The sequence below is a fragment of the Myripristis murdjan genome, chromosome 11, assembly GCF_902150065.1.
Source record: "Myripristis murdjan chromosome 11, fMyrMur1.1, whole genome shotgun sequence".
Taxonomy (NCBI): Eukaryota; Metazoa; Chordata; class Actinopteri; order Holocentriformes; family Holocentridae; genus Myripristis; species Myripristis murdjan.
Genome location: NC_043990.1, coordinates 7,008,354 through 7,025,996, shown reverse-complemented (window position 1 = coordinate 7,025,996; position 17,643 = coordinate 7,008,354). Strand labels below are relative to the sequence as shown.

Here is a 17,643-nt window from a genome sequence, read left to right as displayed (position 1 = left end):
AGTCCATTATCGGACACAGTTTTACTGGTTCTTTGTTAGTTTTTTGTGATGGAGAATTGCAGGTCGCAGCGCATAAAACATCCGCGTCTCCTGGGTCCCTTATCGGATAAACACCCAAGCGCGGCCATGGATGATGCTTAAAGGCTGATAAAAGGCTATTCTGTCCCTTCCCCAGCATCTCTTAACCATGACTCCTCATCTCACTTCTGACCAACTGGCTGGTAGTCAAAGAAGGCCTGGGCGCCGGAGAAACACCTGTAACGGTAACAGTCCTTCTGTTTAGGGGCGTTTTATTACAAAGAGCAGAAATAAACTTTAGTTTCAGGCATCAAAATGCTTATATTGCTACAAAACCACCGTACAGTTACATTCAGAAACATGTCTGAATGCTGCAGGTTGACCGTGGTGGACCGTCGTTCCCATTTTGTGGGTGAAAATGAAAGCAGCACATCAGGTGGGGAAGTTTGCGATAACGGACTTCTTGCGCCGAGAAAATTCAAGTAGACAACGATGACTTATGAAGTTTTTGGAGAAAAACACAATTTGACTTGGACATTTCTCGCCTCGGTTTCTGTAAAAACAAACATCATCACAACCGTTGACAGGACAAACGGTCTTACCTGCCCGAGCCACGGCCGCTTGGCACACGGCGAGCGCCATGGTAACCAAGGCGAGGGATGAGAAGTCCACGCGCCATGGTCTCCGCTTCTTCCGGAAGGGACAATTCCCAATATCCATAGTGTTGCAGTAGTTTGCCGGCCTGGTTGAGCTGTAAATGCAGGATATGGTGGAAGTTATCCTCTCACAGAAAGCCAGCCGACGAGAGGGATCCGACTGAACCTTCTGCGAGGCAAAAAATAAAAACGGCACGCCTCTGGAGACGTCTCTACCTCTACCCCGGACACTTCCCTTAAGAAGTCACCTATGTCTGTCTAAGTCATGCACAAAAGCTAAACACTAAAAGGGGTTTGGGGTGAATAAATAACTTTTATTTTAACGTTTAACCCCTAGTGCTAAAGCCCCATTGAGTCAGACGGGGTATGAGTGCCGAAAGTGGAGAGAGCAGAGAGAGACCTGGAATCACTCTCTCTCTCCCTTCTCTCTCTTCCTCTCCCCTTCTTTACTTTCTCCCACGAAAAGTGAGATCGCGTGTGTGTGCGTGGAGAGAGAGAGAGAGTGAATGACTGAATGGCAGAGGGAAAGAGGGAGGGAGAGGCCGTGCGTAATTGCGCGCAAGGCGCACGTAGCGGTACGTGCGCTAAGGAGCGGGCTGAGACTGCGAACTGAGCGTTTTTAATGATATACAAATATTTCACCTCACACACAACAATGACGTCTTTCTTTTTCAGCGGTAAGGCAGTGGTTTAATGTTGCGCACTGGACGCACGGTCAGTCATAGAGTAGAAACCTTATTCAGTCTCTGCTCTCTCCACTTTCTTTCACTTAGCAATGCTGATTTACCAAGAAGGGATGATAGAGCTTGTCTTTCTTTATTTGCTACTTTCCATCCTTGTCTTTGTATCCGTGGCACTCGGTTGCGCCTCTGCATGACAAGGCTGGCTTTATAAATCATGAAGGACGGTGCAGGTAAGCGCTCGATCACACAGCGGGACCCCGCAGCGCCGCTGAGTCCGCAGAATTAGGGAGAGGGGGGGCGTCGAGCAGCCAATCAGCGTTCGGTCCGCAAGATTCACCACGCCCCTTCTTCCGCAAATCGTGGAGCTCTTCTCTCGCTCTGATTGGTCAGTCCCACGTGGCCTTGTTATGCAGCATCAGCTCAGGTGCGAGAGAGAGAGAGAAAGAGAGAGAGAGAGAGATCTGTCACACTAACATGAACTTGCCAAAAAAAGTCGTTTGCTTGTGAGGGCCAGACAATATATTTCTGATCATTTCTAACCAACAAAAAGTAATTGTTATTTCTAAGTTAAGTCACATGACCCTATATAGGACTTACATTATGTGATGATCAAATGATGGATTGTGAGCATAGCTGCTACAGTTTGCTGGCTATGTGTTGTTTGTGTTTTATATGCAAGAGGGGCATGGCTGGTCATTTCCTCAGGTATGTGCAAGACCCAGTTTAGCCTGAGTATATTCAATACTGGCATTCAGTCATTACTTACATACCCATATGTAAGGTTTAATTATGATCAGCCATGGTGTGGGCACTTCACTGCTCCCTCCATCTGCTTTCTCAAGCTGCCTACTGAAGGCCCACCCTGCATCTTTTTTCCTTCACTCCTGAGTGAGCATAAAATAAACAAATAAACACATAAACAAATAATAAATAAATAAATAACATTTATGTACCTTGTTACTCACACATTGCACAGCAAGCTACCACACCATTTGTGGATTTAGTTTCATGACTAATTATTTCATCCATCTTTCAGCTGTAGGCTAATAGCAATGCTTTGGCTTTCCTTTAGTTTGCGAAGGCTGCGTGCACGCGCTGTGGCTAAATACGTTTTTTCACTTCACACTGAGACGTTTAGAGGCTGATAAAGTTGTTGGCACACATCTAGTTTGTTTAGAAAGTGTGGATTCACTTTCTAAACACCAGAGCACTTGTGTCAAATAAATAAACTGGGAACCCAAGCGATGGTAGCCGCCATATTGATCTGATGTAGTGATCACTAGAGTTAAAAACCTGAGAAGTAGAGTGACTCCCATTTATACCTGCACCTGTACATGATTTGAGTTTAGTTTATTTTTTATTTTTATTTTTATTTTTTTTAATTTTGCTGATCAATGTGAGCGTCATACAACCACCAAGTTTGATCCATTAAATCCTTCCCTGTCGTGAATGTGGAAGCTTCACTGGGAGTATATTACCAAGAGACTGAAAAATAACAGGATTTTGGGCTTGAACACAAACCTGAGAAGTTGTTTTGAGTAATGCACAGGAACACAGGTGGAACTGTTTTCTGCTGTAACGCTGCTTCTTTATCACCCTGTATGCTGAACATATGACCCGAGCACCACAGCCGGTAGTGCTACGGTAGAAAATAGGCCAGACATTTTGGAAGCCAGGGTCGCCTAATGAAAAGAGTCATTGCTGTGCATCCTTGAAGCTTGTGCATCAGCTTTGTGTCGTTTTGTGTTGAGCCATAGAAACTGAATGGGAATTTCAATGGTTAGAACAGTACACTCCTGGTGGAGCTCCTATTCTCATGACAGGGAAGGATTTAATGGACCAAACCTGGTGGATGTATTACACTTGCATAAAGCAGCAAAAAACACTATATCAGAAAGAATCTGAGAGGTCACTGTAAGGGAGCTGTTGGAAAAGATGTTGCTAGGCCATATAATAGTAATATAATTTCCAGCAGAACAAGCACTAGATTGTTGGTAGTTTGAACAAGAGGACAGCACTTCCTACAGATAATCAAACCCATTCAACAGAAAATCCAAAGGAAAAAGACATCTCAGTACCATCCACACTGTTTTTGATTGACAGGTGATCTCTGGGAAGTGCAGTGCACAAACACCTGGGCCATGAGTGCTCTGCAGCATGTGTGTCTGTGTATCCTAATTGGGAGAGAATAACTTCCAAGCCTGCCACCTTCTTTATGAACTAAATCTCTGTTTACGAGTGACTGATCCTGACTTTGCTGCACAGAACATATCACAACCACAGAGACATAAACCTCAATTTATCTTTAATAGTAACCTTAAAAAGGTGACATTTCTTCATCATTTCAAAGCAATGCTCAAATCCCTACCTGTCTGCCATAAATACTTAGAGTATCTTCTGTATATCAAAGTTATGCTATATGCCCAGCTGTCTGCCTTGTAAATGCCTCCACAGTGACACAGCCTATGGTTAGTCACTTTTCTTTGAATGCAGACTCCACAGCCAGAAAGCAGTAATTAACTATAATCGTTCCTTGATGTTCTATACCACTCGGTCTTTCTCACTCCCTTTCATTTCATCCTCCTTATTTCTGTCTTTGATTCTCCGAGGAGAACAGCATGTTTGTATTATGTGGCTTTTTCACGATGCCTCGCCTTCCCCTCATTCCCTCTCAGGACAGGGCAGGTGTTATGCACTGTATATATGAAAAAAAGAGACTGCATTCTGTTAAATTATCTAAAAATGAATCTATTCTGATTAGACCTACTTGTGAATAATTAGGATTATTTCTGGGAATAATTGTGAAGTGAAAGCCAGGAACTTAGAAGCCCATTTTTGGGTCTGTGTTTTCAGAACACACACAAAACAGACAGACAGACAATATGGATTACAATACTTATTACAGTGTTAACAGGTAATGAAATGCATTTTATAGCAACCTCTTTGATTCTGGTTTCTATCTTACATAAAATTACATGTAAGGGATTTATCTTTTACTCTAGTTGACGTCTATTGTCTTATCAAAGAGCACTTTAACAGGACACACAGTTGTTTTGGGGATCAAAGTTTTGTAATAGGGCTTGGGCACTTCAGTAACAAGGTCAATCTGCTGCCCACACACTTTTGGAAAAAGGCAAAAATGTGTTTTAAATGTTGTATGATGATTGTAACACTTACTAGCACATCAATAATTAAATGACTCATTTTGGCATCAGAATCACACAACAGCTGACTTTTGGACAGGGGTGTACAGGGATCTTGACTGGGTTTATTGATGCTGACAATGTTAATGAGACAGCTGCACAATACAGACGTGTCCCACTAGGAGAAGGAAGAAAAGATAGGACCTCACATACAGTGGAGATAAGAGGTTGTGTATGGCATTTGATTGATACTAAGCAAAGAACAAGAATACAGTCAAAGCTGAAGATCTGGTAACAGCAGTGAGTCGGGTGCTGAGTCTCAGGCTGTGCTGAGGTCCTCTGTACCATCTGCAGTAATATATCTCAGAGTTTTCTTCCACTGATTAGATGGTGTGGATCTCGCTGCCTTAAAGAAATGCTAACCCCAAAAAGAATTTAATTTGTAGTATGGCGAGTTTTGGTGTCCCATGATGGTCTAAAGGCTTCATGGGAAACATAGAACATGTACATATTTGTTGACATGAAAATAGTCACATTTACAGTAATTGTGTATCTGCAAAAAATACCAGCTACCAACGGCATCAGTTGAAAAATGTTGGTATTAGCCTTTAAAACCCTTCATTGGTAGAGCCCCTTTGTGCATCCCAACTCCTTGTGAAGTCACTCTTCTTGATCCAGCAGTTTTGTCCATGCCTTTGTTCCCTTCATGTCTTGCATGGTAGTTGAAATTTATGCACCAATGTTTTTTTTCTTTTCTTTTTTTTTTTTTTTTAAAAGACACAGTTCCCTATTTTTTCCTCCCAGAATACATGTCCACCAGACACTAATTCCAGGGGATGATAAACGGGACACGCTTTAAGTACCACAACTATTTGTTTTAGGTTGTGTTCACTGGTACTGTCTGTGAATTTGCATGAGAGTCTGCCAAAAGGGGAAAACTGAGCTGCCCTCTCATAGGAAACTACAGGGATGAGCTTCAATGAAAGCAGAATGAGAAGGAGCGGCCGTTCTTGTGATCCACTCCTGCAACCATCAGCTGGGCTGCCTCATCCACCAATTATCCATCAAGAATCATAAGGAAACGATGCTGCACCAATATTTATAGCTGCTAAATGCCTTACTATTTTAAAACCAAAAAGGAGAACCAGTCATATATATACATATACATACATATATATGTATGTATGTATGTGTATATATATATATATATATATATATATATACACATACATATGTAAAAAGTATGCATGATATCTTTGTCCTTTGCTGAAAGACAAAACAGAGCAAAAGGGAAATGTACAGGACAAAAGGAAAAACAGAACAAAAGAGAAGACAAGAAGAGATCAGAACAGACCAGGCCACTAAAAATCAGTGCTCGTCATGCAATAAACACAAACACACTTAGAATGTATCTGAATGCCGAGTTATGAGCCAGTTTCCTTCTCTTGCACAAATTGTGGATTCACCTCTGAGGATGCTATTTTCAATCCACGGGGACATGTCCAAAATGAGACCGTCCAGGAAACGGTCTCTCAGTGTGGTAGTTTTGGGTTTTATTTTGGCTTCTGGGACACAGTGGACCGAGTGTTTTTAAGGATGGACTGTTTAGTTCTGGCCTCCTAACGTTTTGAGTGTAGATGCCACAGTGTGTAAAAAGAGACACCCCAAGAGAGAGCTGTGGTATGTGTTTGTGCTAGGCTTTGCTGTGTGTGTGTGTGTGTGTGTGTGTGTGTGTGTGTGTGTGTGTGTGTGTGTGTGTGTGTGCGCACAACTTTTATTCACTGAAGCTCAAAGATCCATATTTTAGGATCATAATCACCACTTTTGCTGCAGCCATGACTCCATCATAGACAAAAGTGACGGTGGTGGCCTGGAAGAAATGCGTGTTGGTCTGTTGTTGTTTGTTAGTGTGTTTTTTATGCGTTTTTTTTATTGGGTGAAACGTGAGGATTCATATTCAAGGATCATAATCACAGCGTCTGTTTGTCGTGGACTGGCCGCCTGGCAAGAGTCAGTGTTTGTGTTGCTGCCTGGCAAGAGTAAGTGTTTGTGTTCAGGTTAGACTGGACAGCTGACATATCAAGTTTCAATCAGATATGAGCCAATCAGCATCGTCCACTGCTGATATGATGGAAGTTCCTCTCTAACCACAGCTGCATAAAAAGTCTCTGAAACCTGCAGCCTGTTCAATAGTGTTTTTGGTAAATTAATTGTTCATTTAGGGGTATTAATCTATCCCTGCTGTGTTATAAGCCTTGAAGAGCAGAGTGCTGGGGTCTAAATGCTCTAAATGCTCTAAATGCTTTTCCACCCTAACAAGAACACAAATTCTGGCAGGAAATTCTGAATACTTTTTTTGTAGCTTGAAAATGAGAAAAGTACTTGAGCCATTTATCTAACTTCAGCACAAAAATATTAATCAAAGATCTTGTAGCTGGTTTTGTGTCAGTTTTTAATTTGGACCTCCAGTTTTAGTTGTAACTAGAGCTATAATTAGATATGCAGCTATAACTATAGCTACATGTCTAGTTATAGCGACTCCTTTAGGCCAATCAGTGTTATGTTCTTAAGGACCAGAACATATTGTCAAAACGGGTCAATTATTCAGTTTTAGTGAAAATTAGACCACCTATTTTTGTAATGGGACCTGAGATATTGCATCGTTTCCATTTTTATAATCTCAGTGAATTCCTCACCCTCACTTAATCCTCTTTCTTCTGACATCAAAGCAAAGACTGCAGATTTTAGTGGCACAAGAGATAATCACCCCAGACACTGTGTATTGCTCAATGTCCACTTGCCTGGTAAATTAAAAGTGAAAGCTGCACCAGACAGTTTCACACATTGTCAGCCACAAATTCCAGAAATTGCTCAAATAATTGGACAGCAGTATCCCAGAAATACGGTGATGTTATGTCAATAAACTGCACACAGTACGCTCATAGCATCAAATAGCTGGTCTGCGATATTTTATACCAGTGGCAAACGCAAAATATCTACCACTGCTGAGTCCAGCTTTCCTCGAGCAGACTCAGTGCTGTTTGGCAGACACTTCATGTACTTCAGTTTGTTCCTTCGTGTGCATGGAGAAGATTCTCCACCAGTGATCCCACTTGGCCTCCTTTGCAGCATAATTGTGTGATTTAGTCTGATAAGACAGGAGAATTGGACATAAAAATCTAGTGTTGCAGCTTTAGTGTCTGATGTGATTCATCCAAAGTGCCAGTTTGCATATTCCAAATCCAGCCTAGAAACCCTGACCATAGCAACGGTGTAATCCCCACCAATCTGCTGACGGTAGGGAAGTACAACAAATTCCAAAGAACAAGAGCTGCATGCATGCACCCACTAAAAGCAATTGCGCATATGACTTCATCGGCCTGAAATGGACTTATGGCACATCCCAGTGACCAAATTACCGCGAGGTGAGTCTGTTAAAACATTATTACAGGGTAAAATATCCTGACATAAAAGGGCAGATGCTCTCACTTGTCTATGCCAGAAGAAAATCTGGCCAACAGGTTCTGGCTATGGTCAATGTGAACCCTTCAATTACAGGATTTACCTTCGATGTCAGCCTTGTTTAAATTAATAAAGCCTTCTAATTTCCCTGGTTAGTAATGTCAGGGTTATGAGAGCCCAGGGACCACAAGGTTTTCCTGTGGGGAAGCTCCGTCAGGCTTGGCCACCCATGGGATTAAATTTTGACACTCCAGCCACTCAAAAGCCTTTTAAAGGGTTATGATGTTAAAGGGTGACTGACATCCAGCTGATAGAGCAGCATGAGTGCCAACATGTGGGTCACAGCAAACGATGAGACTCACTCTGTGACGGGGGATCTGAGCAAGAGACGGCCAGAAAAATGGCTGGAGTTGGCTCATGGAGACGGACGAAGCAAGTGCTTGTGGGCTGCAGTTTCTGTGCACTATTTCCAAAAGAGGAACCTTGTAATTACAATAAAGCGGCCATTTTATATTGCTGCTTCCTTGAAAAGTCTGTATTTTACTGGGCAGGGCTGCAAACCTCGCACACACACCCTGCTAGCCACAACACACTGAAATAGATCAGAGAGGGGGCTCGGTGGGGAGGAAATGGAGAAAGGGAGTGGACTGATACACTCAACACTAACAGTGGGGTCACAGAGTGTGTGGATGTGTGTGTAATGAATACATGTGCCGCCGGGTGAAGCTGCTGGAGGTGTGTGAGGCCAGGTAAAAGAAGGGAATTTAGGCAGAGAATGGGTCAGTGATTTTCAATCTGGCCACTGAACACACCCAGCTAACCACATACCTCGAAATAGGCAGGAGAGGAGGAGCAGGGAGGGGGGAGGGAGGACACGGGGTGACGAGGGAGGGAGGGGAGGGGAGGGAGGTGCAGGCACAGAGCAAGAGCACACACCACACACACACACACACACACACAAGTGGTTGTGCTTTTCTGTGTGGGGTGAGTGTTCACAAGCTCTGAAGTTTGCGTGACAGCCAATGTATAGCAATGTGTGTGTGTGTGTGTGTGTGTGTGTGTGTGTGTGTGTGAAAATGTACATATGAGTACACAGTGAAAGAGCGGAGCCATACTTCCTTTCCAACGTAGACAGGTCTTTTGATGATATTTAATAAAGTGACCTTAACAGGAAAAGGCAATGTGTGTGGTCCCTTCTCTTTTATTCATGTGCATCTCCCTTCTGTATTTATATTATTTTAATGTTTAGCTATTCTCTCTTTCATTTTTTTTTTGCAGGTCTTAATCTGACTGAAATTGAAAGCAGCATTTCCCCTCCCTCTGTGTTAAATATAGCAATAGGTGAACTCCAAGATTTACTCAATTTAGCACAATTACTCACTATTAAAGATAATTTGCCCAGCTGGCGTATAATGCTAATAAAAGCCCATAAGACGGAGATGCGATAACACATGGACAAGAAAGTGGAAAAGACATGCTAAACCATACAGCTGATAATTTCATAATACATATGATTTGCTCAGTATATAGCAGAACATACATATTCATTAAAGTGAACATTAAAAGCCTCACAGTCTGTCATTGCCACAGGAGATATTTAGCCAACACTGAAATGCTGTAATGATATTTTTTTCGCTTTCTTTCTTTTTTTTTTTTTTAAATAAATGGTAGCGAATATTGCCTAAGCCTATAATAACCACATCTAGACTTGCATCTAAATGCCAAAATTCCCAAAATGAAAAGGAGCCAAAGATGGAGGAGAGCGATAGGAGTCATATGGAGGTGGAGGAAACTGCTGGCTGGGAGGAGATGCTAAGGCCATGGAAAGGTACAGGCAGGAAAAATCACAGGAATGAATAGAGAGAGGAGGGGGGGCACACAGGCATGCAGAGGGTGAGAGGGAATGAATGAGGGCCATTGATAAAGAGCAAGAGGGAGACAAGGGGGGACAGAGGCAAGAGAGGGAGAGAGAGAGAGAGAAAGAGGAGGGATCAAACCGTATTTACACATGTTGCAGAGAAAAAAAAATGAGGTGGGGAGGGAAGGGATGGCTGGAGGGATGGATGGAAGGATGGACAGATGTCTTTAACTGACCTACTGACTAAAAACCTCTGGGTGGGACCGTGGTGACTCTGACACAGCTGCATATTTGCGCCCACAGAGTCACAGCTTTTTCCACAAATGAAGTCGCCTTCACGCCACTCGTTGCTCTAGACATTAAACACTCCAGCAGACAGGTGTTTGGAGACGTGTTTCCTTTGTGAAGAGTGAAAGAGTGGCTGAGGACCCCACCTTAAAGAAGCATAAAATCAACATTACCTTTACTGGCCTCTAATGGTGACGAGGAGGAACTGAAACAACTTGCCTCCTCCTTTGAAAAAACCATGGGACCGCCCTCTGCCTGTCCCCTTGAGTGATGGTGGCCTGAAACTGACACAAAGTCACATTTTAACAAGTAGCTAGCTAATTAGAGGTGAGACCTAAGAAAAACATCTAGTGCGGAGGTTATATGTCACCATGCAAAATACTGGAAAAGTCTTGCGATACTTACCGCTTTAACCAGCAGATCCTTAGGCCAAGGGCTATTTGTCCAGAAAAATTCTGTAAAACATGTTATTTTTTCAATTCTGCTCTAAAAATATAGCAGAGAAAGCATAAGCACACCCAAACATTGTCGATGGAGGTAAAATTTCTTAAAGTAACACTAATATGAGACATTGTTTATTAATGTTGATTTTTCCATTGTTTAAGGGATGTTTTGCTGCATTGCAAACATGCACTGTTTCAGCAGCAGCATCATTTATAGGCCAAGTGTGCTTAAATGCATACCAACGATTTTGACTCCTGTTTACAGTAATAAACAGTAGTACTTACATATAGCACTCAAAGACAAGAGAGAAATGCAACAAAAGAAAAAAACAACAATAAATAAGCAGGCATAATAACTAGAATACACAACAAGATATATCACAGCTATACAACATTGTTATAGCTGTTATAATAGCAGGTAAGCCACGGTTCTAATGTTGGCCACTAAGCAGTTTGCCTGGAGCAGCTTTGGATGAAACACTTCAAAAACAACAACTGTAACTGAAGGGGGTGAAGAATACACTGCATGTTGGATGGTCCAGATTTTTAGTCAACCTGAAGACTTGGGAGCTTGTCCTTAAGCTAGCTTCTCCTTCAGATCCTCTAAAACCAGATCAAGTAAGAGGGCTCAAGTTTCGTCAAAATCAGAGCCCAATAAACCTCAAAAGTTGGCTAATAACTGGACCGAATGTGGCTCTTCAGTGGTTTCAGAAAGAGCGTAGGGCTTTGGCTCTCTTGCAAATGAATTGTTGTGCTCCTGCACCCAAGCCATGCTAGAGTTTATCCCAGCATGCACTGCATGGAAGTCAAGTGAACATCCAGGACAGTACATCCCAGGACGAACATAGACAGTAACATTTATGTCTTGGCAGTTTAAAGCCCACAGAGCACATGACCCGCACTGCTTTGGACTTCTTTTTTTGGAGCAAAGCCACAAAAACATACACTGAACATGCAGAAACACTTCCCAGAATACTTTGCAGAACTGGGGATCAAACCTCCGCCCTGGATGCTGGGAGGCAGCATGGGAACGCAAAAGCAGGAGAACTACACCTCCACAGTCACCATTTAACCCCTACTGACCACTGCAGGTTAAAAACTGAAGAATAACCACATTAAACGCTTAGATATCTCAACTTATACCTAGAAACAGAATACCTAGAAGATACGACTCACTAATGTAAAATTCCTCCTGTGACAATCTGCAGCTGCCTGTAAAAATAAGTCATTGTTTTGGGGAAGAGAGAGGGCTCTCTTTGAACTCCACCAGGACAGGGGAACATTTTTAGAGAGAGATGATTCTGACGGAGAAACAAGTCTGTCCTGTGGCTTTCTTTATTGTAAGGCATGAAAGAGGAGAAGCACCAAGTATGTGAAGCATTGAAAGCATGCGGTCGGCTGAACGGCGAGGAGACAGAGGGCAGCGAAGCCTGGCCGGAACTCAGATGGTCAGCTGGATTTTGTGAGGTCGAGGCGAAGGTCAGGTGGGTCATTTTGGCGTTGCGGTGATGCCTTTGCTAAGCCTGGCCCTGCCGACTGTGAGACTGGACCCTGGACCGGCCGGGAGAGCAGCCGGGGCTCCAAGGCTCTTTTCACACTAGTCACTGAATTGAACTGTGTCAAGCCCGGATGACCTGAAGTTTCAGCAGTGCATTTGTTTGCTGGTTGCTGTTTATAAAACCGGGACAATTTCACTTTTGAATAATTTAAATGAGAATTTCTGTTTTAATGAGATGATCAGAGTTTTTGTATTGCAACTGGGGACTTTGATTCTAAAAAGAGACAAATTTCAGAGGTAGTCATATTGTATCATGAAATATGGATTGGACAACATAGTAAGTTTTAACAATTAAAGACACTCAGGGAAAATGATTATTATATTGTGGTGTTATTTTTCAAAGAGGACATTGCTCTGTATTGAATCATTGGTTATCACATCCTAATTTCATTTTACATAAGGTTATAAAAGATTTTCATTTCTACTACTGTGCAAAAAAAATGTCACAAAGTTTATAAGAAATTGTTGCCTTCCATTTGTCTCTCTCCCTCACACACACACCCACACACACACACCCATGCAATCTCTCTCATTTGTTATATTTTTAAATATCTGTTGAATTCAGTTGCCTTTGATCTTCCTCTTAGCTGTTTAGCTGTCTCAGCTTTTTTTCCACATTTGAAGTGAATATTATCATGAGCTCTGTTTCAAACTCACTTGCATAAATTTTTCATCTGTGTATTTAATCACCAGATATGTGACTTTGCTATTGTGTTTCATTGCTGTGCAAAAAAAAAGTAGATATCAGATTCTTACATCTTTGTAGTGTGTTGAGCAAGTTATCTCCAAACCAATACTCAAGAATGAATAAACAGATTAAAAATAGACTGAAAACAGCAACATGTCCACAACTGGAATCCTTTTGGGGGCCAAAGATAATTTTGTGGGGTGCCACTGTCCGGCCTTTCTCAGCAGATTTTAGAATGAGTGTAATTCATCTAAGTGCAAAACACAGGGGTGCTTAAATCAAGCCTGCCGTGTTGATATTTATTTAGCTTGTATATTGTATATCAGGTGACACACTGTAACACACTGTCTGGCAGCCATATTGCAGCTGGTGAACAACAGGGGCCAAGAATGGCAATCTGCATGTGTAAACTTGGCCATCAGAGAGTGGAAGGGCTTGAGAAAATGAAACTAAAATAAATGAAGCAGCATATTTGAAGTCAGACTGACTCATCTCATCAAATGGACAGAGACCGTTCGACACGCTTTGACAGAGCAGGGCCGCCTCGGCTCCACGCTCACAGAGCTCGGTGAAAGCGGGACTCCTCAGCCGGCCGGGGTCAACAAGGAATGCACCAGGGGAGAGGGAGGGAATGTACCACCGGGGTGTTGAGGAAGGGGGTGGGGTGGCAGCGGAGGAAACCGGGGGGGAAACAGAGGGGTCTTTTGTGAGACAGGAAGCCGCTGAGACCAGGGCCCTCGCTCTGGGTACAGTAGTGGAGCAGAGAGAAACCTGGAAGGTGAGAAAGATGGGGAGAGAGGCGAGAGAAAGATGTGACTGAGGGAACGAAGGCGATGGACGACGCAGGGCAGGGAAGAGAGCTCGGTGAATGGAGAGGATGAAAAAACTTGGAAAGTGTGAGTTGTGAGTAAGTGAGGAATAAGACAGAAGATGGAGTATATTAAGGAGCAGGAATGAGGTTTGGGGAAAGAGGAGATCAAAGTGTGAAAAGAAAAAAAAGAAGGTAAGAGGAAGGGAAAGAGAGACAGGAAATGATTTGACCAAAGGAATCAAAAAGGTGATGAATTTAAATGTAGTAAGTGGTTGAGATGAGGTTAAGTAAAGTGCCCAGAGAGAGAAACCGGGCAGAAAGAGGAGAAAGATGTGACCGAGGAAATGAGGAAGAGGAAGTGTGCGAAGGTGGGAGGGGAGCATACTGAGCTGAGGAAATGAAAGAGCAAGAGGAATTCTGGGACGTGAGAGGAAAAGAGTAATGACATGAATGAACAACAGACATAAATTAAGGATGCATGATAAAAAAAAAAAAAAAAAAAATCCTAAAAACACTTCGGGGTCAAGTGAAGCCAAGAACTTAATGAAACACGGTAACGTGTGATGAAAAAGGGGTTGAGAGTTTTTTTTACATGCAACATTTTAACATCAATAGATCATTATTTCTGAGACAGCATAATACCTATAAATGCACAAGACCACCACTGAGAGGATGGTGGTCAACATAGGGGCAGGGCACTGTTCTTCAAGCACAAATGATGCAAGTCATCACCACAGACGTTTTGGCGATTCAGCAGTATTATCATTTACATGACATATTTAAGGATGTTGTCAAATTGCAAATAATGTAGAGGCAGTAAAGTTATTTCACTCAGAGGCCTGCACGCACATGCTATCCACAGCCCTGAGAAACAGCAAAAAGTGTGATTGAAAAAAAAAAAAGTGGTTGTACCTCCCTATTTGCACCAGGAAGCAATTTGATTTTTGGGAAATGTGGTCTAAATTTTTAGGACAAAGTAGCTCAAACAATACCAGTGCTGTGACACTGAGGCTACCAATTCCTTTCACCCATTTAATGATAATTGTAGGTAAGTATATTGTGACAATCATACACTGCTGCCCATAGCACCTTTAACCAGGCAGGATCAGGACTAAAACAATATTTAATGATAGCAAGACAGAATTGTCAGAATGAATACAGAAGTAGCAGACAAACACCAAACAGTAATGTACAAATGCAAAACACAACCAAGAGTAGAGAAACGGGGGAGGAGGTGGTGAGGTGAAAAAGACTGACAACAGAATCGGGATCCAATGTAGAAGCAACAGACTCAGTGGCAGTGACGAGGACACAAAATTGAAAGATCAAAACAAAGAGAGTTACTGTCTCGAATCAAAGACCCAGTCTTGAAAACACAAGAGGCTAAACATTCAGACTTGGAGTGTGTGTCCACAGACACAGCAGCCAAGCTAATGAGGTCAGGGAAAACCAGCAGTAAAAACAATCAGAGTTGTTATGGAATGAGCTCAGTCCACTTGCTGTCTTCTGGAGAGCCATCAAAGAGCTTTTCATCTCTTTTTTGATTTCAGTTCGGTCCCATCCGGGCCGCTGCTAAAAACATGCTCGCAGACCCAGCCACCAGCATAAATAACTATACATGCACAATAACAATAATACCCTCCCTTTTCCTTTTTGTCTCCATCTCCCCATTTCCCCTCTCAGACACAATTCAACCCTCTCATTTTCAGTCTTGGCATGGAGTCAAGAGCTCGTTAATTCTCCCACGCACAGATAACCCAGTTCCTCGTGTGATGACAAAACGTGACTCTCAGCATTTCCGGGAGTGTGGCACCATGATGTCATATGGGCAGCTTCTGTTAATGCCGACTTAAAACTGATTATAGAAATTCAAGACACAACGGGTTGAATAGTATCTTGAAAAAGATTTAGCATATTTTTAGGGGTCTAAAAAAATGTGGGTCAAATGATTTAGCATATCCTTGCTTTATATTACTTTAAATGAAGACAAGAGTGGAAACTCCCTGTAGAGTTTAGTTCAGTGTAGTATGCACCCTTTTTTTTTTTTTTGGATGTGCACTCTTAACTGACTTATTAATGAAGCACCATGGAACAGCAAACTGATTGTAATGTGTACCTCTACTGCACAAAAGCTGTTTTCCTTTTTAAAATCCAATGTATTGATTTAGTTTTAATATTCATAGTTAGGTGACTGAATATAAGCTGCTGATTGCTGAGAAGTATCACTCTATCGCTACTAACCACAACGCTCTACATGTGAAAATGATTCCTTGCAATAAGTTTAACAAATGTCACATGGGAGAAGGTGTAAGGCCTATATCATGCAAAATATCTCTCATCATGTAGCCTTTTCTAATCTTTTCCTTAAATTATCAGATTAATTTCTTAAACTTGACATGTCCAAGTCATTTCCCTGTCATCCACCCGTTTCATGCAGCGACAGGCTGCAGCCCCCAGTGACCCTCGTGGGGAATATGTGGGTACGGACAATGATTTTACAAACTCTTTTCAAAACCCACATTTTCCCACACAGTTTCCTCTTGATGACAGATCTTAAAATGCTGGGTGGTTCATCATGTTTCAGTGAAACAGCAAAGTTCAAAGACACAGGAATACTGACTGTCTGAAAACGTCACATTTTGTATGATCATACGTTGAGGCAGCAAGAAATCAGCTGCTGGACCCGGACTGGACAAACTGGCCTGATAGGTATGCCATGTACTTATGATGCTGTGGGTTTGAATCTGGAGACATGACTCCAGATTCAAACCCAACTCAACACTTATTTCTAATTGGAAATTGCTGCTTTCCTTTTATCCACTCTTCCCTATCATTTCTATGGATATGAGTGGTACCATGATGATGATTTTCTGGGACATCAATAATAAACCTCTCTTTCTCTGTCATACATATACACATATATCTGCCATGAACTCTTGCCCACAAATGCAGAATTATATACTTTATGTGGCATCTGATTCTCAGTTTCACCCAGATTTAGCTCCACTCAGAGGAACCCTCAGTTCCTTAAATGTACCCTGCATCAGACATGGTCTGTGTTCAGCCACAGCATATCATTACAGGTTAAAGAACATAAGGAAAGTGGCTGACCAGTAGTTTGGTTGCTAAATGTTGTCACTAGTCTGCCCCAGGCTTTTTTAGATACTTACAGCCTCTGCAACTTATACACAGAGAAGCTTTAAACTCGAAGGGGGATTTTTGTGGCAACAATAAGCATGTACACAGGAGACATAATGAATGCGCATAAAGTTGACAAAAAAAAGTTGAAAACCTAGCATAGACAAGTTTGGGTTGTATCAAGATGTGAAAACGTTTGTGTGCACCCTGACGGAGTTTGATGATGATTAAAAGTGCTAAAGTGATAGTGTTAACTTCTGCCATTTCATAGGAGCTTTCATCTAAAGCATTTCACTCTATAGGAAAGCATATATTTGCTGGACCCGGCATATCCCTGATCCTGTCAGTGTTAATGTCAGTCCAATAAAATAAACTCAATCACAATATTATCAATTGTTAATTCAACTGTTAATAGTGTAAAGTAACAAACGAGACAAACAGGGAACAAGATCCACTGTCAATGTCCAGCTGTAGTTCTTATAAAATGAAGCTTGTCCCACTGCTGATGTGGTTTTCATATGTGCTGGTACAAATCTATTATCTGGCTATTATAGAGGACACACAGGCTGTCCAGTCATAAATGATTGTGAGAACACCAGCCACCATCACACTGTCTAAACCTGTAATAGGCAAACATGTTACTGTAAGATCTTAATGCAATCAAACAGAGGTATGTGGACTACTGCATTGCATTAAACAGTACACAGGATCTGATCTGATGTAATTACCCTGTGCACCATTAAAATAAGGTAGAGCACCTAAATAGAAACCTGGCTTGGATGTTAGATGACTAGAGACAAGTATTTGCCTCTGTTCTGCCCAGAATCTTGAAACCTGAGCTCCAGATAAGAAACAGGGGTAAGAATGAAAACTTGAAAGCGACTTAATGTGCCCACG

The 17,643-nt window shown here is 42.1% G+C and overlaps 1 protein-coding gene across 1 annotated transcript in view; it reads right to left on the bottom strand.

The window, feature by feature from the left end:
* The window catches only part of col11a2 (collagen, type XI, alpha 2), a 54,414-nt gene extending 53,310 nt beyond the window's left edge, over positions 1-1,104 (bottom strand). Inside the window, exon 1 of the mRNA XM_030063917.1 lies at positions 621-1,104. Within this exon, the coding sequence (XP_029919777.1) occupies positions 621-738 (118 nt within the window). The 5' untranslated portion in view covers positions 739-1,104. The remainder of the gene's footprint in view (positions 1-620) is intronic.
* Positions 1,105-17,643: the final 16,539 nt, after the last annotated feature.